The sequence below is a fragment of the Anas platyrhynchos genome, chromosome 21, assembly GCF_047663525.1.
Source record: "Anas platyrhynchos isolate ZD024472 breed Pekin duck chromosome 21, IASCAAS_PekinDuck_T2T, whole genome shotgun sequence".
NCBI classification, from domain to species: Eukaryota; Metazoa; Chordata; class Aves; order Anseriformes; family Anatidae; genus Anas; species Anas platyrhynchos.
The window spans coordinates 8,994,389-9,021,584 of record NC_092607.1 but is presented as its reverse complement, the minus strand read 5'-3'; the positions used below and the strand labels follow the sequence as shown (position 1 = coordinate 9,021,584).

The 27,196-nt window shown below is 39.7% G+C and overlaps 1 protein-coding gene across 3 annotated transcripts; it reads right to left on the bottom strand.

The window, feature by feature from the left end:
* Window positions 1–207: 207 nt before the first annotated feature.
* Window positions 208–27,196, bottom strand: ERGIC3 (ERGIC and golgi 3). 3 transcript variants are annotated; one of them, XM_027473021.3, is made up of 14 exons: window positions 27,007–27,196; window positions 26,791–26,861; window positions 26,164–26,251; window positions 25,517–25,636; window positions 23,115–23,208; window positions 21,877–22,042; window positions 20,368–20,425; window positions 12,267–12,281; window positions 8,659–8,690; window positions 7,922–8,018; window positions 6,308–6,372; window positions 3,589–3,725; window positions 2,557–2,612; window positions 208–1,250 (listed from the first exon to the last, which is right to left on the bottom strand). In XM_027473021.3, exons 1-14 carry the CDS (start codon window positions 27,092–27,094, stop codon window positions 1,171–1,173), a joined length of 1,167 nt encoding a protein of 388 aa, XP_027328822.1. In that variant the 5' UTR covers window positions 27,095–27,196; the 3' UTR covers window positions 208–1,170. The 3 variants fall into 3 exon arrangements, with proteins under 3 accessions (XP_027328822.1, XP_027328824.1, XP_027328825.1); XM_027473023.3 differs by lacking the exon at window positions 12,267–12,281 and having other exon boundaries at window positions 27,007–27,190; XM_027473024.3 differs by lacking the exon at window positions 26,791–26,861 and having other exon boundaries at window positions 27,007–27,188.

Below are 27,196 nucleotides of genomic sequence, written 5' to 3'. Positions count from 1 at the left end.
TTGATAAACATAGTTTTTTATAGTACCTGTTTTGAAGGTCTGTTCAACTAATCTAAAAAAAAAAAGTATCATTTGATTCTGTGCCTGTCATACTCACCATGCACTACTGGAATAAACTGTACCAATCACTCAGACTACGTTTAGAGTAAACACCAAAGTAAATTTAGAACTGAGATTTAAGAGCACTGAGTCTGTTTTGCCTCAAAGTAAGTCAGGAATTCATATATTTTATTTTTGCCTTCTTGTTTTCAATTTTCTCCCACTCCAATTTTACATAACAACCATATCACTCACTTGCGTCGATCATTATAAAGAAAAAAAATCACCATCATAGTATCTTCACCCTCTCCCACATTGCATGTATTTTTTATTATAATTTCCAATTCAATACCAGGATTGGTTCAAATAATTTAATTATTCTTCCAAATGCTTTACCAAAACACAGAGGATGGACTTTATTACAAAATATAAACAGAGGGGAAGTGCAAACACAATCCAATTTTAAAATTATTTAAAACTCCAAACTCTTTTTTTTTTTTTTTCTTTTTCCTGAAATATTAACTTGCATCTTTCATAAGAGCAATCTGAAGCATCTGCAATGCCCCATCATACAAAAAGCACATCCTGAGTGCCAGGTCTCATCACATTGCCCTGGACAGCAGGAAGGAAAGCACATGGGATTCAGCACATTTCCACAGATATCTGGCATACACTGTCAGCACATTCAGAAACTTTTTAAAGAATAATTTAAAAAGGATGGATGGCATTGCCAGAAAGTTTATTTGATGTCAACTTCAATCCATCGCAGGTCTCATGACAGCACAGTACATTATTCCTGGAGTCAAAAAGAATGCAGTATCTCCAGCAGCTCTTTCGGCGGGCAAACTGGATGAACAAGGACTGACACAAAAGGGCTTTTACAGTAGGGCCTGCACAGCCAGACAAGATGGCTAATGAATCTTTATAGCAGCGAGTTTCAAGCAGTTCAATCCATAAATTAACGCCAAACAAAGGATGATGAGACATTAAGAGCCAGGAGTTGGGGCCATCTGGTAATTCCAAACCTCTTCTCATGTGCACTCAGAAGATCACATGTATTTTGAAAATCATGTTTAGTTCTCCTTACAGTTTTTTTTTTTTTTTTAATGTGTGGGTGAGGTCACTGCTTATTTATATTGCCTTCCCGAGTTCGATCTTCTTCTGGATGGCACGTGCTGAGTGATAGATCAAGGAGTCAATGAATCCTGCAACTGAAAGGAAAAAAACAGATCAAGCCAGAGAAGCCTCAAAGAGGGATCAACTCTCACAGAAAGAAAAAAAAATCCTTCTGTCAGTGGAAAGGAATTCCAGTTCCACCAAGACAAAAAGCAGCTGCTGCTGCTCAGAAGACTAAGGTCTTCATCTCATTAGGAGAGACAAGATCCAGCTTGCAGGGCAGAGGTGACCATGCTTCTCCAAAAAAAGTAAAACTCTCAAACAAGTAAAAATGAGGCTAAGATGAATCACATATGCTTACTGATGAATTAAAAAAGTTTGGAAAAGAAGTTGATTCTGCAAACTTTATATCATTCTACTACCACTCTGACCCAACTTGCCAAGGGTACGTTTTCCATTTTTTGCTTGTTTCACAGTAACCTTAAAAGTAAGCTCTTCTACCTGATAAAACGCGTTGCCCTTTACAGATGCCCTTTCTAGGAGATTGCAATGATTAACCACCAAGGACACAAAATAAACTGATGCTTTAGTACTTTCTGCAGTATTTTCCCCAAATCTCTCCAGCCAGTACACTGAAGATGCCTGTTAACTCGGTGCTTGTTTGTGACCACAGAAAAGGTCTACTGCACCCCCAAATCCAGGCAACCCAGCTTTCACAATACAGGAATTCTGAGCTACTCCCTTAGCTCCCTCTTTTTCTTGAGGGTTCACAGGGTAATTTACCCATTGAAACATTACACATTGAAAATATCTTTGCTTACTGGCAATGATATTTTCAATGCCTTTATGAAGCTTCATTTTTATTTTATTCAACAGTCTAAGAAATAAGTGGTTACTTGATCCTGCACAACTACATATATTTTAATGCTAGTTAGAGTAGCAGCTAAAATGGGAACTGGTTTTTCTATTCTAAGGTTGGAATAGATGATCTTAGAGGTCTTTTCCAACCTGAATGATTCTATTGCTATAGAATATAGAACTACTAGTCTTGCTATCTGGTCTTTCAGTAATACCCATGGTGACTTTTGCCCTGAAAGTATTTCTACTTGTGGAACCAATTTGATGCTCTAAGAAAAAAAAAGCTATGACACAGCTGATTTGATCTGTCCTCTAGCCAAGAAAATAGTGCAGATTTCAAACAGTATATGAAAGACTGCATTATTTGAAAACAAAATATCAGATACTCCCATAGCTCTGTAGAACATCTTGCATCCCCTCCTGAAGGCTAAAATCACCTTTCCCCAGTAGACAGGGGTTTATTACCAGCTATGAAGACTCTAGAAAGAATAAGATGGCAAGTGTTTACTCTTTAGAGAGAGAAATAATTTAAAGGTGCAATACCTGTAAATATGCCACCAACAATGGCACAAACTCCTGTGAGAAAGTGTGTGAAGGGCCTAAAATGAGGAAAAGAATTTGAACAATCAGCACGAGCTCAGTATGACAAGTAACAATACAAACCAATTCATAATTATCATTATATTAACTATACTACGTAAGCATGCATCATATAAATATTAACAACTGACAACAGGTTCAACAATTAAATAACCACTGTTGGCTACAGGATGAAAAAAGTTTCATCACTGAAACTTTTACTAAGAAGCACCACTGTATTCAGTGCAGTCTAACGAGCTCAGTGGCAACCCCAGGAAGCAAATACTGAATTAATAAACCTAAAGGATGGCATTTCATTGCTAAGATTTCAGCCACCTGTGCTCAGACAGAATGCACAGACTGCTGTAAGAGAAAAAAAAGAAATCCCTAGGCACATACTAATACATTGTAAGGTATAGAATTTGGCTGTTCAAAGCTTTGACAGCTGTAACTCCTTCCATTTCCCTGCAATTACAAACCTGTGGTTAAATAAGGACCTGGAAAGAAGCAACAAGTTTCACACTGACTACAACATGAAGAAAAGATACAGCAAATGCAGAGTAAGTAAACAAGTTGGATTGGAGCAGGTGCCAGTATAGGTGTTTGTAAGGTGTTATTGGACAGTGAAAATGATAAATTGCATTTGTATCTATTGGTCAGTCACATTGGCTTTGCTACATAAAAGTAGTTTTCCTATTATAAAGGGATTTGAGGGCATTAGTCTAAACTAAGAACCATTATATCAGATTTCTATACGTCTCCACTCTGATACTGGATTAAAACATTCCAGGGAGTATTGGAAAATCCCAAATCTGTTACAGATGTTCACAGTAAAAGGAAGTGCATTGGGGAGTACCTCATCCTCTCTGCTGACTGTAGAGGAGCTTGGCTGACTCTCAGGCATGTGCAGTCATTATCTAAGCGAGGACAGTGTTTTAAGCTATGCAAAATGACAAAATCGATACAGTGAACGAAATACACTGAAATGTCTCTTACCTGTGTTTCTCTGTCAGCTTCACCATCATGGGTGACAGTTCATATAGCACAAATACACCAGGCAGACCTTGGTCCCCTATTAGCCCATTGGCTATTTTCTCATGTCGTGTAACTGAAAACTGGTTAGTCCTTACCACCTAGCAGGAAACAAAAGCAGTAAGCATTGTTTTGTTAACAAGGAGTAGCAAAGGCTACTAAAACACAAGTTCAGTGAACCACATCAGTGTTGTCCTGCCCCCTCAACTTGTAGGGTCCTGCCAGTAGTCATGGTGCTAAGAGTGATGGTGCTGCTAGCACCATCAGAATCAGGTCTATTTTTACTACAGGATATTTATCGGCTAAATCCACGTTTAGCCTAAAGAACAAGCTATGCATCAGTCTCCAGGCTGGATTGTTCTGGTCTCTGTTGGCAAGTGACTGGGAGAAGCTGTTTTTCTCAACCTCAGCCTGAAGTCCATGTCAACCTCTGCCAATCTGCAGTCCACCTTAGCATGCTTCAGGAGACAGACTGGAGACAGGTCAGATTCCTGTGGCACTGATCTGTTTGACTTCTTAAGTCTATTGGCTTAGCTTTACCTTGTGCTGTCACTCTCACCATTTCAAGTCCATAAATACTGTAACAGCTAACTCCTGAGACCCTCTAAGAGTCAACATTTAAAGTACTGAGCTCCCACACAATCCGATGAAAAATCTTCTCCTCATATGAAGCATTGGGAGACAATGCTGAAAGCTGAGAGAGGTCTACCATTAGCAGATGAATTTAAACAGAAATAGCAGGAATAATTTAAGCAGGAATAGCAGACACCATTCTGTGAAGCATAAATGGAATATGGAAGAAAGGGTATCACACAACCCTGGTATCTGCAGTTTGAGAAGGCTATATGCATGTATATTCAAGAGTGAGGAAAGAAAAGAAATAATATATAAAGGCAGGAGAGCTTTAGGGCTACAGAAGGATGAAGATCACTCATCTTTGTGCAAATAAAAGATCACCCTGTTGTATTCTTCTGTGCCCTGCAATTCTTCTACAGGTTGTTTATACCATTCCTATTCTTACAGAAAATAAATTGAGTTTCTATAAAATTAAATTATGTTCTGTCATCCCTGATCAGCTATCTGACAAATCATAATTAAAGCTGAAAAAGATGCTATCCAGTTTCTTTATCAAATTCTACATTTGGGGCTTCCAAGTACTGACTGTATAAGACAGGTCATGGTACACATATGGTAACACACGTTGATTCAGTTACCATAAGTACGAGCATCATGGTTTGCATGGATTCCTCTCCTGGAGACTAAAAGCAATTATTTTGACAGAAGAAATCCTTTGAAAACTGTGTGATGGATCTACATGTGAGATTTCCTCTAGAGAATCATAATCCATGGTATACCAGGAGATGGTTATAAGAACAGGGCTCCAAATTAACTATCCCTCGTACATAAGGAATTTAAATCATTCACAAAAACTGCAGAAGCATCCTGAATCCAAGCAGACTGAGCTTCAGATATGGTCTGAAGGTTCTCTCAATACCACCACATAGCAAGTAATTTCCATCCAACTTCCAGGAAAAACAGATGGGCCCAAGAAAGGCAGGGTATTTAAAAAAGAATGGTCCACTTAAGGATTTATCATGAGAACTGATTCCTGCAGATAGCTTCAGTCTGTAGGGCAGATGAAGAAACACAACTTACATCTACCTCTCCAATGGATTGTTATATTGTCCCGCTCACACTGCTGTAGGATAGTTTTGCTTGAGTGCCTGTATTCCATCTACTGTGGACATGTGGCTCCTCAGATCTGTGGTTCCTACAGTCTCTGACATTAACTAATAATTTGCTGGTGATATAAATTCCAAAGTACCTAAAGCAATATGAAGGCTGTGTCTAGCCACCCTCTTTTGGAGGCTAAAGTAGAGTTTTTAAATCGGAGACAAGCTCATCTTGTGTTATTCTCTAAATAACACTTTTAGGATCTCCTTGGTGCGTTGACTTCTCCTGAACAGACACTAGGAGGGATTCATGAGGGAACATAATGAAAATGGTATGGTCACTTTGAACTAGGTGGGATGGAGGCTGAAATCTGCTTAATCATTGTAGAAACATTATAGATGACATTACACCATAGAAACTTGCTTTTGCTGAGGCTGCAATACGAAGGAAGTTGAATAATTTGTCTTGCTTCCACTAGAGGTCAGACATCATCAGAATCAGAATATGAGGACTAAAGTCTACAGGCTTTCAGTTGCTTTATATGGTGTGGAAGTAGATTATCTGCTGTGTCAAAAGAAGAAAAAAAACCCTAAGAACCATGTTTCAGATCTGCAAAATGGCAATTATCCCTACTGAATTACTGCTTATATCTTGTATAGAGTTGGGCATGAGAGAGCTGAAGCCACCCAATACATGTTTGGAATAAACAAATATTAAAATATACAAAAATAAACTAGGAAAAGAAAAATACGTCATTGCACAGAATCTTGCTGGGATCCTATCCTGTGCTGCAGGCTGTGAAAAAGAATTGAGCTGAGGCTGCTTCATTTCTTATACCTATGGTACAGGCAGAGTGTGACACAGGTATGACCACAACAGATACTGCTATTAAAGTATAACCTCATCTCCTGTTTAAGTGGGTGTATATGTAACAAGAAAAGACAGAAGAATAACATGTAGGTTTATGATTTTTATGAAAGGCCAAAGCAACAGGAATAAAGGTACTTACTTCACCGTCTACCTTCATATAAACTGTGGGGACCACTTTGACAAAATACTGAAACATCATGGAAGCTACAAGCGAAGACACAGAGACATAATTAATACAGAAAATAGCAAAGTTCTGTCTTCATTTTTTTCTTCCCTTCAGATTATTTATGCACATTGATAAGATCCTGATTTTGATAAGATCCCTAACCATTCCCTCCTCCAGGCTGAACAGTCCCAAACTTCAGCCTAGGTGAAAAACTTTTTTTAAACCACTTATCAATACTATAGTTTTTACCAGTACAACTTCTTGAAAATTCTTACTCTATGACATGAAAACCTTTATATTTAACAGCATCGTCCTACAAAAACATACTCAACTCTAAATAAGCAATCTATATCAACTTCAATTAACATTTAATCTCCTGATGACAAACATCAGGTTTCTACAGGATAAAGAGGAACATCTGGATCAGTGAATAGAAAATAGAATTCCTTCCGCTACCTCAGACCAGCCAGTTCCTTCAGTTCTCTTAAAAAAAATGGAAGGTAATGATCACTTTGAAAATCAGTTTTCTCAGAAATTCCCTAGAGAATATTACTCATCCATTTCTACATGAGTAATTTTCACATATAATATCCTTCGCTGGTGTGCAATAAACATAAATTTGACCTGCAATCTACTTCACCCACTTCTTTTCTGGAAAATACCTTCAGTCTTAGTAATTCCTCAAGATTTTTCCAGCTGTTTAGCTGATGCCCAGCACGGAAAACTTTAACCTACAGAGAATTTTACCAACCAGGTACAGGTTCCCTCTCATAGTTTTTTACTCCACAGAAAAATAACAGCATCATGGCATCCTTTCATTTTTCTGTATTTTACTTTAAGCACCACTCTTTGATTTGGGTGCAACAAGTAAAATAGTAAAATAGTTGGTGAAAAATTTTATAGAACAGATTCAGGTAGGATAACAATCCTACTACCATCTTGAACCAAACAACTTCTCTCTCCAAGCTTTATTACATAACATAATCTCAAGTGCCTACAAAGACAAAGTTTGCAGATTCCAGTGGATCTAAATGTGACTAATTTCTGCAGTGGTATATAAAGTAGGTTTGTATGAATAAACCAAGATGACAGTTTGAGCAGCAGTGGCATAAGGAGAGAACTGTCAGAGCTATCCATCGAAGATCAGCAATAGCTAATCTTAAGCTGTTACAGTTGGGTAGATCAAGGTCAGACAGATACCACAGCTCTCCAGCAACTATCCATTAGGCTTTTTTTCTATTCTGTGGCTTTCAGCTGTATCTTACTGCACACAGTAGCCAGGCAGGGCTCTCCCTCAACTACACATATTGTAGGCGTTCAATAATAATGTCCTGTACCTTCTGTTGTATATCCATAAACACTGAAAAGAGACATCTTTCAGAAAGGTCACAGAATCAAAACAAAACACGTAGGCCAGTTTGTTCTGGCTGAGTGGAAGCATCTGTTTCAGAAAGAGCACAAGGCGGAGGACTCTGAGTTTTACACAGTGCTGTCAGGGTTCTTGTTAAAGACTAGGAACTTTGCTCCTCTTCTCACCTAATTCATTAATATGGACACTTAAAAAGATTTCTCTTGGTTGGCTCTTACCTTGCTGTGCAGTGACGTCTGTCCCATCCAGAGGATTCACAATGCCTGGATAATCCCTTCCAAATGAGAGATGTTTGATGTAGTGCGTCATATTGATCTGAAATAGAAATGCTAGGAACTCAAACAACTGCACAGCATCCTAGTGGCACAGCAATGGGCCTAAAGGTAATTATTTGTATATTTTTCTGATTGTTGCTCTGGCAGGTCCTCCCTTATTCTGCACTTCCTAATTGTGAACTCCAAAGCGCTTGCTCTTCCTTTTTATTTATGGGAGATTCCAAGATGTGGATTCTCCTTTTCCTGTTTGAAATCCCCACATCTTGGTGCCCTTTCCTCTCATCTGCAGAGCAAACTCTCCTACCCCCACCCACCTTTCCACCACTCTTTCATCTGGTCAGTCGTATAGGTAGGGGCATCGTCTGCCTTCCTTTCGGTACAAGGTAAACTCCAACAGATCCAGCAGTAGTTGTGAAAATGTCGATTCTAAAAAGCTGGGAAGCACAGATTAAAGACCAAGACAGCCTTAGGAAGACAGAAGCAGGCTTGCCAGGCAACACAATAACGTTCCACAACACACTTTAGGGCCCTGTGTGAAAGCAGGTTCCAGATTATGCACAGATTTGTGAAACCTAAAGACAGCTGGGCTCAATATGCTAAGATCTCAATGTGGCAATGGCATGGAAATCCAGAAGGAAAACAGACTGAGAGAATCGGGACACTACCTGAAGAACACTTACATTATCAAGTCCGAAGCTCTGGAGGTCATGAACTGTAATAGAAAAATAGTTTAACAATATAGTTCAGACTACGATATCAAGCGTATCTATTTACTTTATTTTAGCTATAAGAGACCTCCCCTTATTCCCATTACTGTTTAAAATGGCAAGAAAATAAGATGGGTTTCACTCTGGTTTGCAGTAGGGTATGTGACAGATGTCACAAATGTCAAAAATGCCAACAAATGTCTAAAGCAAATTTCAGGGGTCAAGCAAGGAAAATTTCACTGTTATCTCAATCACGATCTGACATCCATTTTAGTTCTTGCTTCATTTCTCTAACAATTCATTTCTAAAAAACATAGAAATACGACATCTAAACTAACAGCTGAGGAGATCGTGTGCCTTAACATTGCATCAAGGTGCCCTGAATAAATCACCAGCATCTTAGCAACTCTTAGCAAACTGCCTTGTTGCTGCTGCCTAGAGAATGCAGAGGGAAAGGAAAAGTCTTTGGAAGGACAGCCTTTCAGCCTGCCCTCTCTCTGACATTTTGCATACAGCAATACAATGACATCGGCAGCACTATGCTTCCAGAAGAGACCTGGCAAAGATAAGGGCCATGGAAGGCAATGTTAAAAGGAATTCATATATTTTTGTCGGCTACGTAAGTGGCTTTATATAATGCTAGAAGCATTGATCTCAGAATGAAAATGTAACTTACAACTAGATTTCAGTAACACTCCTACCAGGTTTATCCAAAGTTGCACAATTATCCTAAAGTAACCCGAGGCTGTGGCACATTTTAACAGGTAAATTCATGTGCTCAGGAAGCCATACTTCACCTTTCACCTACACAAAGAAAAACATACTTCAAAAAATCATGTGCTATTATTTTATGTGTTGATGGGGTCAGATCGCTGATTGCTGCATTATTAATGAGGATTAGGAATGTTGTTCTCTTAAAGGATTTTGACAATGCCATCCAGCATAAGAAAGGCTGCAAAGCTAAAGAACTGATTGAAACTAGCCTCTGCTTTAAAACATTTGCTTAACATGAGTATGCTGTCAACTATTTTTTTCCTAATAACATCCTTCAATAAAGTAATAGAAGCTTTCCTTGTATTTATATAAAACCTTACTAAAGCAAAGATATATAAAAATGCAAATCAGAAAATGTACAGTTAGAAAAGGAAACACTCTGCCTGCACAATAGTCTTCCTTCTAAAACTTTCATCTAGGGAGAGCTCCTTGCCATTTCACAGTGAATATGTTTGATGCTTAGGAATCAAGGCTGCAGTCACTGGAATTAAGGCAATGGTTTTGCATTACAAAGAGCTCAAGGCAGCACTGGCATCACATACTCCTGTTGCTGTCTGGCAAGTATGCAGACCTATCACTGCCACCAGCATTGTTGTTTGTGTGTCTATGCTGGCAGCTGGATCAAAGACCTCATTTGGATTAAACAACAACAACAATCTACCACAAATTTGGGAATACATATCAAATAGTGGGTAAAGAAGGGAAGGAAAGAGGTGGCCGCAGTATTACACTACATTTTTTCTTAATAATTTCTAGCAATACCATGTAATGTTGCAGTATTATGCAACTAAGTCAAGAGTTAAGTGGGTTAGTTGTCAGTTGAGCATTAAGTCTTGCTGCCTTTTGTACAGACTGCAGCAGACTAACTTTCAGTTAATAACAAAGTTACACGGAGAAAAGGTACGGCTGTGATGGATCTGCATTTAAACTGGACCTAAAGCCAAAGGAATAAAACAGTCTTTGCTCCTCAATTTTCTGTTGATGGCTCATTCCCCTCCCACCCTCCTCATGGTCACAAACCATATCAGAGAATATAACTAATCAAAACATAAATATTGCTTGAAGCGAGGCTACTCTTTCAGCCAGATCAACTTTAAAACAACGCTAAGCACAAGGCTGCACTAACACTTGTGAGAGGCACAAGCCACCTGCATGGGGAGGGATGGGAACTTTCCTCCTGACAGCTGTGCTGGTATGATTATGGTGTTTATCAGTTTTAATGCTTGGGCAGTCACATTTGTTAGTATTTGAAGTGGGAGCTGAGTACTAGTAAGGTTGACAAACCTTACAGTGAGAGCAGAGTACCAGAGAAATTCAAGAGAAGAACTTGAGAAAGCCCAGTCATTGACTAACCTGTGAAACTAGTTTTACATCATGCATGACACTAATTTTAATGGTTACAACAATTCAAAATAAAGTTTCCCCAAAGTGCTCTGATATAATGCTTTCCACAGGTAAAATGCTGATTATTAGCTTTTATAAAACCTCTTCAACTAATGATTTACAACTGCAAAAATGCATGATTCATACATTCAGTTTCCAAACTAGTCTTCCACCAAGCTACAAGTTTATCTTTGATCACTAAGGATGCTAAGCACATATGTATGCAGTCTAGGTCAGAGAAAAATATTAATCTAATCACAGCTTGCATAACATAAAACAACAGCCTATTTAGTGTGCTTAGAGAAGAAACAGTACAAGGTAACAGAACAGATCTTAAGAGACTGTCAGGTAGGACCAGGGATTGTTTTTTTCAAGAAATATAAGCACATTCTCTTCTTTCTGTAACTGCAGCTAAATGCTTAGCTAGATAAGATAAATCTGTAAAAGATCTTAGGTTTGTCAAGAAGTCTCTCCTCCTTATATAACCTCATTTTTTTCACTGTGTTAGTAGCAGTTTTAAGTCTGCTGTCTATCTTAAGAATTCTCTCCATCTTGCATTTCTGACCTGATCAACCACAAAGACTCAGACTCTGTAATTCAGTCCTGTAAAACAGGGTTAAAAGCACTTACTGCCAGTTAATAAATCCATTAAAATTGCAAGAAGCCCAAGACACAGCTACCCAAACACGCTGTTCCAAAATGAACTAGGTCACCAATTTTCACACTGGGGATGAATTTTCTGGAATAAAAAAAAAGCTCTTAGAGGAGCACAATGGCAGGAACATGATGATGCACTGTGAAGAGGGCATTGAGGCAGGGAGCAACACAGAAAATGTTGCAGTCTGGGGAGGGAGAGAGGAGAGTAGGGATCCTGAACCCTCTACCAGATGTTACTGAGTGGATACATCACATTTCAATCTGTTATTGCCAGGATTTTCTCACCCTTACAAAAAATCCAATGGCTTACAAAATCTTGGAAAACCTTCTACAGAGTTTTCGGAGATGAGCAGAGTTGGTGCATGAATTCCCAGAAGAAATTCTCTAGCCTGTTGCACAAATGAGCTTAAACAATATAATTATCCCATCTGACTTCAAAAGGCAGAAGTCCCTCCAACTTGTCACTATGTCCCCCTCAACTACGTTATCTGTGTAAAACAACTAGTAATCCACCAACACGTTATCTCCAACACTGACACATCAAATTCCTTTAAGACAAAGATTCTCAACCTTTTCCATCTGACCTCATTTACCACAGAAGAATGACCTGGGATTGCTCTCCTTTTAGCTTTCAGGAAATCTTCTCAAATCCCAGCCTAGATCAACAGCTCCTCCCAAAGGAGATTTATGGGCATAGCAAATAATAGAAATCAGGTTAGTACTGCAGTAAACAGTATTGAAAAAAAAAAGGATACAGCAACACTTACTCTCAACAGCGTGCACTGCAAAAATGAGCAGAGTAGGAGAGAAAAGAGAAATATTCAGATCCTTACAATGAAAAGCAGACTCAGATACAGCAGCATTTAAAACTTGTACCACAAAAGGGGGAGAAAAATAGCTTTAGTGGTGTGCTTTCTAGGCCATTTAAGAGGACTCTCTAGCTAGTCAAAGGACTGATATATGGACTAGCAGTCATTTAAAAAGTAATGGAGAAACAAAAATGCAGGAATTAATCACTAAAAGGAAAATTACAGTGGGATGTCCATATATGTTAAAGTAAATCCTGAAGTAGCATGCCAGGTAACACTCCTAGTTATATTTATATTCCTTCACAGTCTTTCAGTTCCTTAGGGTAACGGAAAAGTCATTTTAGCAGCAATCAAAGCTATCCAGAGGTGTAGTCAAAGTTTACATTCAGAACACATTACCATTCAAATCTAGGTAAGATTTTTTTTATTAATCAGACCTGTGCTTCTTTCATCATACCTGGTGCACAGGTAAGGTGGCAAACCGCAAGATTATTTTTGTTCAATCTGTTGCAAGATCCCAACAAAGGTGAATACCTGGAAGGATGTGGGGACAGGGGAAACAAATGCTTGGACTGCATATCTCAAAACATACTAATTGGTGTTAAGTAATCTCCTTTTTTGTTGTTTCAAAAGACTGTTCACAAGTACATTTACACTGTATGTGGCTAACCAATAACTCACAGATTTATACCTACATGAAGATGGACCTCTGAATACTTTACACAGCAACTCCCAGCCCATTCTGCAAAATGCTGCGCTCCTGGTGGTGCTTCTGTGACAGCATCGTTTTTGGTATGGAGGAAGTATGGAAGGTATGGAGAGCCTCCAGATGGCTGCTTGGCAAATGTTAGACATTCCCAACAAGTAATACAGTTTGAGCTTTGATCAACTATAGGCCAGTGGCAAATGGAAATATCACTTTTTGTGGCAAATTTAACTTGATTGAATTGTCAACAGTTTTGTCTATCTACACAGAAATGGGTGAGACCTTGAGTCTTTCAGCACCAATACCATCAACCCCTGAAAGGAGTTTACCAATGTATAAGGAAAAGTCCTTAGCAATGCTGAGGATGAAATAATCACCTCAACCTCCAGTGTTCAGACTGAGGATGAAAATTATTAATTTCCTGGCAGACACTACTTTGGGACATTTGGAACAACAGAATGAGTTCACACAAACACCTCGATGGTAGGAATACCACACAGGTGATCAACCAGAGGATTTCAATTTCCTCCCTGATGAAATTGGGACCTTGGCTGATGGGAGGTTTCGATTTCCACCTTTTTTCCCAAGAATGCTGGTAAGCATAGATGAGCTCAAATGAGGTATTTGTGTCTGTAGAAGCTGTGTAATAGCAGGGTTCTGGGTCAGGAGAATAGGAGAAGGGTGCAGTCTCTGCAGCCAAAAGAATTAGTATGACGGGCTTTTGGTAGCCAATGAGAATATACCACGGGGCCTAAACAACGATAACCAGTCTTCAGTCAAAGACACTGTCCTTCTTGCAATTCAGCATTCAAACCATTAGAAACTATGTAAAATAAGATCACAGAATCATCTAGGTTGAAAGAGACCTCCAAGATCAGCTAGTCCAGGTTCTGACCTAACACTAACAAGTACTCCACTAAACCACTAAACCATGTCAGATGGTGCATTAGGTCTCTTCCACGGTGTCCACGATGCTTTCAAGTAATTTCTGGCTGTCAAATGAATCTACTAGAGAAGGGAATAAGCCTAGCCTTGAGTACATGGACAGAACATTAATGAAGGCTTACAACTGAACAGTGAATTTGTGCTCTTAGGGAGCTAATCTTCACAGATTCCTAGTGAAAGCTTGGTGACTCCAAATAGGCTCTTTTCAAAAGCTCTTAAAAAAAGAGTTTTCCTATCTTTTGAGAAGAGGGAGACTTCTTTCATTCTTTCTTTCATAGTCACCACCACAAATGAGGAAAACAAGTGGTAATCACAAAAAAAAAAAAAAAATCAGAGATATCTTCTTTCCTCCAGTTGACCAGATAAGGTGCAAGAAAAGCACAAAATTTGGATCCCATTCATAACTGCTTCACTCACAGAAACTGTCACAGTCATTGAAAATGTGTCTCTAGGACAGAGAATGCTCTGAATGCGATCATCAATGTCAACTTTTTTTTTAGTCAATCAAAGGAATCAAATTATATATTTTAAGAAAAGGTCTCTCAATAAAGCATGATGGGTGATGTCTTCCCTAGAAAATAGTGATGATCACACCTCTGCAACAGAATGGTCCAAAGACAATCTAAAGGTTAAAGGAAAAGCCTCAGCTTCCCCTTGATTTGAAGAAACATGGCAAGGAAGAAGGAACTGATGTGAGGTTCATCTCCCTCCTGAGGAAACTATCACTAAGGACGTTCCCCATGCTGGAAACTCACTGCAAAGCTCTACAGCTGAAGCAGGAGATGGCTGCTACTGTACAGACATGGACAGCGGTGGCAGCAGCTCTTCAACCACAAACCTCAGGAGGTTAAAAAGTTATATCATTTAATTTAGTTGTTTAATCATTCTTTTTTTTTTTTTTTTTCTGAGATAAAAAAACATTTTTTTGAGGAAAGAAGGTGTGAGCTGCTGCACAGTAAGCATCTACAATACCCAGGATCACAAAAAGACAAAGTTGATGCTGGAAGCTGTTCTTACAAAGACACAACTGAAAAGAGAACTTCCTAAAATATGAAGCATCCCATACAAACTGACATAAAAAATTCTGTTTAGGATTCAAAACCTGTGAAGCAGACAACAGTGAAGCAGACCTAATCTCAGCTGGTACCGAAAATGAACAAGTGGGAACAGAAGACTGCAAATATCACTAATGTTTGACTTTGGTTTTCCCTTGACACAGGAGAGCCAGGACTACTAGTTTCAGTGCCAAGAAGTCTGCTTGGAAGCGTTCTAGTCCTCCTCACAACTTCCTTCAGTCCCGCTCCTAACAACCTTGGATGTCTCAGTGCAACTGGACCACAGTTACTGAAGGAGTAAGACAAGACCATTAGGAGCCAGTACAACATTCAGGAGTGGGGTTTTCTCTGACACTGAAGATGGAGCATCATGGAGCAGCTTTAAAGCAACCAGTTTTCAAAGCCTCCAATGATTTGGGCCAAAAATCAGTGTCACTGCTTGCTTCAAAAGCAAATTCCTGAGGTTTCAGCTCAGCTTCTCTGTAAACACAGCATCTGAAGGAAAGATAGACAGAGCACCTATCCAAGAAATACAAGCAGTATACTTACAGAATAGCTAAAAGGTAATTAACTGTTATAGATGGCACAAAGGCACTAAGATTATATTTGTGAATTCTACTAGAAAGAAAAATTTCTATGACCTGAGATGAACAGCAACACATATTAAAGCATTCAATAGTGAAGAAAACTAAGATAAAACATGATCACATGTCTATGCTGCAAAAATAGCCCAGCAATGAAGTAGCCTCCAACGGCCAGCTGAAAAGAACATAGCAACTCCTTACTCATGAACCCACCAGGGGGGAAAGAATAGTAGAAGCCTACTTTTTATAGACACAACAGCAGTTAAAAGTTATCTATGTCTGTGATTTCCAGTCAGGTATACTGGAAATGTGAATGTGGATGGCTAAAAAATTAGTTAATGCAGCAGAGCCTGACATTTTATTTATCTCAGGACAGAAACACAATCTCAATTTATAAATTGCATTAGATTTCATGGCCTGTGACTCTGAGAAACCAAAATGAATACAAAGTTGTATTTAATGATTGTGCAGAATGACTTTCATCTCTAACATCAAAAGAACATGACAAAAAAGGTTACATACAACTACAGAAAAGCATCCATGCAAACAACAGTAAGTGAAGTGAAATAATCTCACCTGGATTTAACATTCATGCAAGCAGAAACAGAACAAAACAAAAAGGACAAAATAACTTTTTTCTTCGAAGTGGACAATTTTTTTTAATATAATTTTTGTTTTTCAGCATTTTCAGTGTTTCTAGTTCCTTCAGTCACATGAATATTGCATAGGGACAGAGAGCAGAAGTGTTAAAACAAGTAAAGTGTTGAACACTGCTAAAAAGACTATCAGGAGACCACCAGAGGTACTTCGGGCGTAAATATTAGCAGAGGATAAAAATAGTTAAGACAAATTCTGGGGTACGCATGCTTCTCAGAGCTTGAGATGTCAGGGTCTTGATCTTTAAGAAAAACCCTTTGGACATTTAGAATGTTAAACACAAGCAAAATATGGTTTGACTCTATTTCAGCAGGTGTCACCTTATGATAAGACAATACACTTGCATTTCTTAAAGCATGAGATTCATAGGCCACCTGTCTCAAAACTTTCATTCCCATTATTCAGTACAAATGTTTGCATACCAACACAAATACGTACCTTACTGTTAGACACTAATTCAAAATAGCCAAATGTGGTTGCAACTAATAAAACCTTATATTCAGTAAACTCTTAAGAAGATCTGTTAAGAGGCTTACTCACTTATACAATATTTTAAAATGAAAAAATAATTTGAGAGCTATTGTTGATTATTTAATTTTGGTGGCTACTCATTAGCATTCTCCTGATTAGGAAAGTAACCGAATTTAGGCTGACAACGTAACAAACTTCAAGGTAACTTCATCCTTTTTACCTTGTCAACAGGACCTCTGATTTTCGCTGTCTTAATGTAAGGATTTCTGCCCAGACAAAGACAAAGATCTGAGGTTCAGGGATGTGAGACATGGGATGAACTCCTCCATATAAGGCTGCCCCGTTTTTTACCTCGATTACTCTTACATTCAGCTGGTGCTATCAAACCTTGTCTACAGCTATTAGACTCTAAAAAGTATTGCCTACTTTAAAAAGTGGGCAAATGATTTCTGGGGACAAAATATAAGAATTTGAGAAAAAAATATAAGTAAGGAGAGATAACCGTATGGGAAAAGAAGCCCAAACAAGGAATGAATCATCCCTGAAAAATAAGATTTCTGCACCACATTTATGCTAGGACAACTACTAAAACAAAACAAAAGATCAAAGATTGAGCTACACACAATTAAAGCTAACATAACTAATCACAACTCATATTGCACCTTATTCTGTACTGGTTCTGTTTTGTGCATGTGTTAGCCCTATATATCCTCTTACTTTTTATTCTTTCTGAGAAAAGCAATTTCAATTCACTTCTACCCAGGAGAGAAGATACAGTTTTGAAGATGTTAACAGCAAGCACATGACATACATTCAGAAGCTGAGATCAGAATTATATTTATGGTGAGATTTACAAAGTACTTCTGAATAGGACCCTTTACTTTGTTAAGAACTTGCTGTGGTGGTTTTACTGTGCTAGGCAGCTGAACTCCACCACAACCACTCTCTGACTTCCCCTCCTTAGAAGAGGAGGGGAAAAAGTAAAGGAAAAAACAACTCATGGGTTGAGATAAGGATAATTTAATTAAAGGGAAAAATAATTATTAAGGAAATATTCTTATTAATTAAATAATTTAACCAAAGTGAAAAAAGGGAAAGGGGAAAAGGGAAAAAACAAAACAAGTAACGGCTGCGTGGAAGTGCATAGGAAAGAAATTCCTCTCTACTTTCCACAAATGAGTGATGCTTGACCACGTCCTTGCAGCAGGGCCTCAATGCATATAGCTGGTGTTCGGGAGGACAGATGTTTTTGCAACAAGAGCCCACCCCTCCCCTCTTCTTCCTTTTTCTACCTTTTATTACTGAGCGTGACATCATATGGTATGGAATATCCCTTTGGTTGGTTTAGGTCAGCTGCCCTGGTGACGTTCCTTTCTCACTTCTTGCCCACTCCCTAGGAGGGTCAGAGAGAGTCCTGATGCTGTGCCAGCACTGCTCAGCAGCAGACACAACACTGGTGTGATACCACTGCTGTTCTAGCCACAAGTGCAGAGCAGAGCACTGTACGGGCTGCTGCAGGGAAAGTTAACATCCCAACCAGACCCAGTACAGTTGCCTGTGCAGTCATTATCTGGAGATGTATTAAGCAACAATAATCCTCAAGATAACGGGAGAATGTCAGTGCAACAAACTGAAAAGCTGGTCTGCTAGCTTCAGTACTTGAACAACACCAGCAAATAGAATTATGGACTTGGGTCTAACCATCAGCTGTACAGCCACTCTGACATGAAGCAAGGAGAGTGGTGTGATCGATCAACTTTCTGTAACGAGTTGCCCAGGGACGCGGAAGAGTCACCACCCTTGGGGGCGTTTAAGGAAAAGGCTGGATATGGTACTTAGGGACATGGTTTATTAGGTGACATTGGTGGTATGGGGGGTGGTTGGACCAGATGATCTTGGAGGACTTTTCCAATATTAGTGATTCTACGAACGGTCCACACTATTGACATTCTTGTTCATCTCCCTATTTTCTGCTGACTCAAAACAGTAGGGAATAGAAGATGGTAGCAAAAATACTGTCGTTGCAGTTTTGTGTCTAATAAAATCATTATTTTTATTGGATTCTTCATAATAAGTCAGGAATATTCAGACTTCTCTTAGACATTCAACTTCATCCTGCATATTAAGTGCATTAATAGACTAAACATTAATGCAGACTTTATTAAATGGATCAACCATCACATGCATATAGGTGCTTAGAGCAGAATTCTGATCCAAAGGAAATATTAAAAAATATTAAATTAGGATATATTATATATGTAATATTATATATATATATATATATACATATATATATATATATATATATATTTATTATATATTACATTATTATTTTAAAAAATACTATGAAGAAAGGTTATAGTGAGGGCAAAAACATTCCCAGCTTCATGTATGAAAGAACAGGCTCTTAGCTGTCCATTTCTCTTGGTGGTGATGGAAAACTCATTGATGGTTGGTTGGTCCCACAAAAATATTGCCCAGGAACAGGTGGAAAAAAGGGTAATCAAATGTTAAGAATTACTAGGAAAGCAAGAAATAACAAAAGAAAGAAAATCATCACACTGTTGGCTACATCATGCTTAGCCTGAACCTTAACACTGGGTGCAGTCTGGTACCTCCAGCCACAGCTGAACTGCAAACATTCAGAGAAAAACAGTAAGGAGGCTCTGAAGTTGAATGGCTTCCAGAAAGGACCACCTGAGTAAGCTGTGACTCTTCAGTGGGGGAAAGACCTGAACTGTAGGTTGAAACAAATAAGGTCTACAACATCTAAGAGGCAGGTTGAGAGCAAGCAAGGACTGCTCACTTGCTCTTCCAACAGAGGAACAAAAGCTATCACATAAAGCTGACTGGTACCACACAGCAAGTAAATGAGAGGTGTTTTTTCTTAAGGCAGAACATACCTGCTGAATATCTTGCAAAAAGGAAGGTATTGTAAATTCAAGAAGTTTACATAGGTTGGTAGTAAGAAGGGAAAAGTACCTTAAAGAGAGCCACTGAGAGCTCTCAGTAGACTGTAACATATTCAGGAGATTCTAAGAGCTGCAGACTGTTGCCTGTTGAGAAAGTTATTAGAGGCCTTCTTTCCCTCATTATTTAATATAACAGAATTTCCAGAAAGCAGGTTTGTCTGCCCATCATCTCTCCTCTCACCATTTTTCCTTGCCCTCCAAAACACCAATATTCCTAACTGTGCCTCCAAAAGTTTTGCAGTAACAGTCCTTTCTGTTTCTTCCTGTATTCTCCCACTGTATTCCTTAATTTTTAAATTCAGTTGTGCAAGACTTCTGGGGCACATGCAATTAGAGAGCTAACTCGACCCTTACCACTACTTGCATTCATGTCTATTACCAAGGATAGATGCAATGCGGTGCTACTTGTCATTAACTTAGGTATGTGCTGTGAAGTTGTAATTACTGGCTGTAATACGGTTGCTGTTGATATGCTAGTTTAAGTACATAAAGCAAGTTCTGCAGGAAGTGATGTATTTTATTAGAATAACTAATATTGGGGGGAAAAACAGTTATTATGGATATTAAACTGTTACTATTATGGGTTGCAACTCAAAGCTATTGTAAGACAATGGTCAGATACACTTGGAAGCTAAAGGTCACAATAAGTAGAAAAAGAAAATACTTTACCGTGTACGTGGGACTGTTGGAAACTTTTTCCTGGTGCAAAGTGAAAATTTCCAGCTACCTGCAGGGGATAGTGAACTTTCATTAAAAGGTTTGAATCTATATAAATAAAGCAGCTGTACAAGTGCTTGCTTAATTTTTTATTTTTAAACTTGATATACACCATGCAAGCCATTTTTATAGATGACAATACCACCAGGTACTGTCCTAGAAGAGAGATTTCCCCTGTTTCTCACAGGCACAGTCATACTGAAAGCCATAATTACATGCTAATGTAGATAATAACTGTTTTATGCAGAGGATAGAAAAACAAAGAAACAACTAATTACAGTAAACTATACACTATGAAAATGAGCTGCATGTGAAAATAAAAGCACTAACCAGTTTGTTAAAACTTCATCCTGGAATTTGTAAGGAACACAGATATTAGGTGCCAATCTTGACTGGCACTTACAAGCAGTCATACATTACCCTGGAAGCTCCACATGTCCCAGTCTCACATGATACATTACATCTTTGATGTCTGTGCAAACTCTTGCTTATACGAACTGCAAACCAGATGAGGATGGAGCATATAGCAATGGTACCCAGGAACTTCCCTAGTAACACCCACCTCCGAATCCTAGCTATCTCTAGCATTCCCATTTGAATCCTCCCACCTCATCATATTCTGTGATAAAGGGCTTTATAACTAACTGTTTAGTACCCAAGATGGTGCCCAAATCACAATGCCTAGCTTTGTGAGCAAAATGTTTACTCTTCAAACTTACAGAATATGGTCTACAGGAAGAATACACAAAGATGTGGAAAAACAAACAAAAAAACAAACAAACAAACACCAGAGACTTTGATAAAAAATAGTTTGTGACTGACCTTCGGAATGTGCTTGGGTACATAATCTGCGCATCCAAGCATTTTGGTTTGGATACCCTCCAAATGAGAGGGTGGTTATGTAGTTATTTGGTATATCTCATACTGAATTTTCATACACCAGTTGCAGAAAATACCTCTGAAAATTTTCAGCTTTGACAGTCAACTCTAATTTCTTGCTTTTACTAAAGAAGGTAACATTTTCTAAATGAGATAAAATTTTACTCTATTCAGCACCTCTGCTGGCAAGTCGATGGTTACCATAATCTCCAGCATCCGCAGGTGGTCTGTGCTTTAAGACTAGAAGGGCTGGTTTGGAATATCCAACCTTGACGAAGCTGCTTCTCCTCCAGAAACCTCAGCAGAAAAATTTGCTAGCAAGATGGCAGGAAAAGCTAAGCTTCTCTAGGTTGTTGTGCTTCCTACAGCCCACACAATGAAACAGAGAATTATCCCCTTCACACTGCTTTTCCTGACTCTCCTCTTGAACTCCTTTACAGCTGCAAGTACTTTGTTGCACCCCAGGTTTATTATATTACTGTACTGTTAACACAAGCTGGAAAAGGAGAGGAACACCCAGGTTCTGCCTTCTCACAGTCATCACCATCATCCTGCAGGTTTACAGTAAAATTTGTCTCTCACCTTGTTGACCTCCAGGAAACCATACACTTGGCAGCCCTCGTTCTTTTGTTCTTGCATTTTCTGGCTAAACCCTTCCCTCTTGCATTGCTCTATGGTATCTGGGTTCTTGAAGGCCCAGCCTCGCCGCCTGTAGGCTTCTCTGACATCGTCACAAGTATTACAGCATCTGCAAAAGCACAAGTACCACTGAATATCTTTATTACTATAAAGAGATGTTTCCTCTCACTACTCAAATACTTTCTGGACATTTCTTCCCCAAACAAATAAAGCAAACATCAAGGACTGGACCTTGAAAGTTGGCTTAATACTCCTGAAGGAGCTCAAGCATTTTGATTTATTTATATTTATTTATTTATTGATGCAAGGACACAAGCTGTTTTAATACAGTTCTTGGGTCTGAAAAGGCCTTTGCCCATTTAGACAGCCACGTCGCTCCTTGGAAACAAATTTCCCACAAAAATGCCATCAGTGTCCTGCAGTTCTGACTAGTTTGGCATTTCCCCGAGTGAACAAAGCACCTGCCTGTTTCTACTCCTCTTTTCTTCTGTTTTTAGGCCAGGACTGTCAAAAGTGCATGAAAGGCTAACTTTCTTCAATACTTTTCTACCTCTGGATAACATTTTTGTCACCAAAACAAAAAACACAACACCCTTCAGTACTGGTTCCATGTTTTGCTGGACAGAAGTTGAAGGCTGGAACTGTGAAACCCTCAAAATAGAAGCATCTCTTGGGAATGCTGCAACTTGACAGATGGGACAAGCAAGCTATTAGGCAAACAATAATACTGAGGGGTACTCCAAAACTCATGGACCAAACATGGATCCATTCTTACAGGAATTTGCAGGTAGGAGGAACGAGGAAAACTAAATGACATCTGGTACATCTTTTGTCTATGTCAGCAGTCAATGTCTAGTCTTTGCTCCCATAAGGACGCAAAGCCTGCAGAAGCGAGAAGGCAGGGACATAACCAGGTTTTATTCCAAGGCAGCTCACGTAACGGTGAGCAGTTTTGCATCAACCTTGAATACAGATATAGACACACTAGACAGCATAACTGCCCATCCTTAAATGATATATGTGTAGCTTCAAAAGACATAACAAAAGCACAATAGTTCTCATAATTCAATGAACATGTGCCCAGAAGGATTTAATTGCACAGACATTTTGAAAAGAAACATGCATGCAACATAAGAATGTTCTCTCAAGTGCTAAGAAGGTATGGAAAAGTCTAAGATTACCGGATGTCCTCAGACTCGGCCCCATAACAGCTCTCACAACGATCAGCATCCAAAGAACTTGGATCAAACACTTTTTCTTCTTCTTTTCCGAGCTCTAAAACAAAATAGGAGCCCAATTGATAAAGTACATCTAGAAACAGTATCTTGTATTCCTGTCTTTTCTACACACAAATGCAATGATTGTGTCCAAAGCTGGGCATCTACATCAGCCTTCTGAAATGGTATGTGCAGAGCCTGTTCAGTTACAAGACAATACCTGATAGTAGTGTGGTGTTTGTCCTCTGAAGAATACCTTCCATAGAAAAAACTAGCTATCTGTAAGCTTTGCTGGGGCACTGGCCAGTATATTACTTGCATAAAAGCTTTGTTAAAACATTGTTTAAGTAGATGCAGTCAGTAAATTGTGACTGATGCAGGACCTGTTATACAAGCAAAATTTTAAGTAACAGTCAAGGCAGTGGTCCATAATGTGTAATCTTATCCCAAGACATGAAGGGAATGTGCCTATGCAAGGCTCAGAAGGGTAAAACATCTGTGTGCTAAGAAAGGGAGAGCACTGTGTCCTCGCTGATGATGTTTGACTGTTGTACGAAAGGTAAGCCAGAAACCACATAAGCAATGGCCTGCAGAGCATCATTCTGTGCCTTTCCACAGTTTATATGCACAATATCCCGTTGTTGTTAAGATCAAGGAAACAAAAACTATTATGAAAGTACTTCCTTTCTAAAGCTAACAACATTTAAAGTAGTTGAAAGTGCACTTAAGAATTCAATCTTTAAAGACTGGTAAAGCTTTTAATTTTGTAATTACTCAAAAAAGATAGAGTCAGGAAGAATACATGTACAGCTTATTAATTGTAACACTTTGTCAAAGCTATGATTTGTACTATTTCAACAAAAGCACCTGTACAATGCATGGGGTCTTTCAAGCTATACCAGTAACGGCTTTTTAAATGTTATCAAGTAGCTGCCCCTTCATATGTCTCACAGACAAAATTCAGAAGTAATACACACATTTTAGACACTGTAAATAAACTAGAACAAATAAAACTCTGCACGGAGGGTTTCTTGCTCTCAACATACATGTACACCTTAACTTCCACACAGATAAAACATGAAATTGAAAAACTGTCTGCATTAAAATGAAGGAATTGATAAGAAGAATCAACAAAGAAATAATTTATTGTCATTCAATGTAAATGAATAAGATGATATCCAAGCACAAAATGCAATCTATCATAGAAATTACTGAGCTTGGTAACTATTAACTATTTTAACATAACTATGATTAGGAAAAGCCTCCAAATAACACTACATAATATTTGGGTATATTTTACTAAATTTAAGATCAATATTGCTATAGTCACAATTTAAATAACTGTCAATGCCAATGTTACCTATAGAAACTGGTAATCAGATTTTAATTAAGATAGGAGGGTTCTTTCTTCTGATCTGACTTGTAACACAGGTGATGAAACTGAACTAGTCCTGTACTTTCTCCAGCTTGCTGCATGCAATGCAGTTGATTTATTTTCAAGTGTCTCTTTCAGGTAAAATGAGCTGCTCCCTACAAGCCTCTCTTCTTCTCTATTGATTATATAAGAAGTCAGTGCAACCTGTTCATACAGAGTAATCCAGATGGAGTCTGGCAATACATGTAATGCCAGAGGCCTACATGTGTTAAGAGAATTAGATATGGAGAAGCTGTTTCTGTCTCCACACAGTTTGCCCACAACAATTGGAGAAATCCTCACACTTAGTGATTGTGCAGCTCTTGGCTTAGTTTAGCCCTTCAACTTTAGAAACAGCAGTTATACCTGAGTGATACAAATCAAAAATGCAGTTTATGCTGATGTATAGAACTACACTAACTCACAGAAAAGGTAATAACGATCACATAATCATAAGGGTTGGAAGGGACTTCTGGAGATCATTGAGTCTAACCCCCCTGCTAAAAGCAGGTTAAGTGTAACAAGGTGCAAGTTTAGGCATAAGGGTCTAGTCAATGGAGCTTTCCTTGGAAAAAATGTTCTTCCCTCTAACCAGGTTGCCTCATTTATTAGCCCACTGTAATCTAAAGATAGGACCAAACTCAAGTTTTGCCAGGACAGCTGCTTTATTCCTAGCAATAAATATCGTTAGTTCAGGGGTTTTATTCCTGAAATGCATCCATGATTCCTTGTCATAATTTCAGGGTGTCTAGACAAAGATTTAACTTTCAAAAGCAGCAAGTATAATAGGAGTTTGTCTGATCTTCCAGCTTAATAGATTTGGGTTCTATAAACTCTTCAAGAGTTTATGGTGTTTAAGCACCCTTCAGCTCTCACTTGTTCCCCTGAAAGTCACACAGCAATGGAAAGACTACTAGAGCATCCATGCAAGAATGACAAAATGACATATTACCATGTCTCTCAGCCTCTGGAGTCACACGATTGCCAGCTTTATCCAAACGTTGCTTAAACAGATTGTGCTCTACATCCAGCTGCTGTTCTCCTGCTACATCCATCGCATCAATGCTCAAATCTGAAACCAGCAAGCAAGTAAAGTTGTCTGCAAAAGTACATTTCTCATGGCTTGTAGCAGTCTGAGGAAGCCTTCAACCAGTTAAAATACAGAACCTTTTAGCTGGGGAATACCAATAACCGGAAGAAGATGCGTGGTTGGAGCCAACCACCTTATAGAGAATAAAATATACTGTGCCAGCATCCTAAATGACCCTTCCAAATATGGGGTTTAGTGTACAAGAATGACTGTTTCCAACTGTCACAGAAATCTTTACTCTTAAAGGCAACATAAAGTACAACACCATACAGAAATGCAAGTAGGTTTATGCCTCATCTTCATTTATGGTCTAGAGGACAGTACAGTGTAACTGGAAGCACTGGTTTAAGCACTCAGTCGGCCTGGCTGAAATCACTGCAAGGAGTCACGGATTCCTCCCTGTCCTCTGCGTAAGCAGCAGTGCAGCACTCCCAAGCAGCAGGACACTGTGCGTGTCCAGCCCTCGGCCAGTATGCACATTACCCCCGAATTTCAGAAGTCTGACTCACAAGCACAAGGCATATGCGGAAAAGTAACATCTATGTTGATCTTCAGCTTATCTCCCCTTGATTTGTCAACGTATAATTCAGGATGAACCTAAAGAAAAAAAAAAAAAGTTTTGTTTCACTTAGAAAAAAAAAAAAAAAAGAAAGAAAGGCCTCTTTCCCTTGATTTCTCTGCCTCAGGGGCTGATTTTTAATGCATGGGACTTGAGACAGGCACTAGCTCGGGTCTGCCACACCTCCCTTGGCAGCTAAACTTCTGCCACTTGCAATAGCTTTAAAAAGCAGAATAATAATTTGGGGATCTCCGGGTGTGTGGTTGGGAGGGGGTACGTCTACAGGTGCTTACTTTTCTCTGCATCTCACGCTTGCAGGCAGACAGGTAGAGACAGCAAGAGGAGATTTAGAAGACCTCTGCCGCAGCTTCACAGGTGTCCCTGGCCGGCCCCCGCGCTCGGTCGCTCTCCGAGGACACCCCACGCCCACGGCCAAGGCTGCCGGGTGCTGGCAAACAGCCCCTGAGGCGCACCGGGGCGCTGCGTGGGCGCCCAGAGGCCACCCGGATCCCTTCCGCGGCGGCTTTGAGGAGAGGCGTGAGGAGAGGAGGCAGCCCGGGGCCCCGCCGCTACTCACCTCCTTGGTGAGGTAGTACTGCAGCTCCGAGAAGAACAGCAGCACCATGATGAGCCCACTGACAACCGTCACTGCCGGGGAGACGAGAACCGCCGTCAGCCCGCCCGGCTCGCCTCAGCCCGCCCGCCGCCGCCCGGCCCGGCTCCCTCCCGTCCCGCGGGCTCCCCGCGGCCAGGGCCGGGCCCCCCCCAGCCCGCCCTTATCCCGGCCGCTCACCAAGCGCGCCCCCGCACGTCTTGACCCGAAAATCTTCCAGGGTTTTGGGGAAGGCATCGAACCTCTTCAGCCGCCACAGCGAGTCCATGGCGCCGCGCGGCCCGGAACCAAAGCCGCCTTCCGGGGCCGCCTCCCCCGGCAGCTCTCCCGGCCCGGCCCCGCGGGATCGGCCCCGCACCGCCCGGCTCCT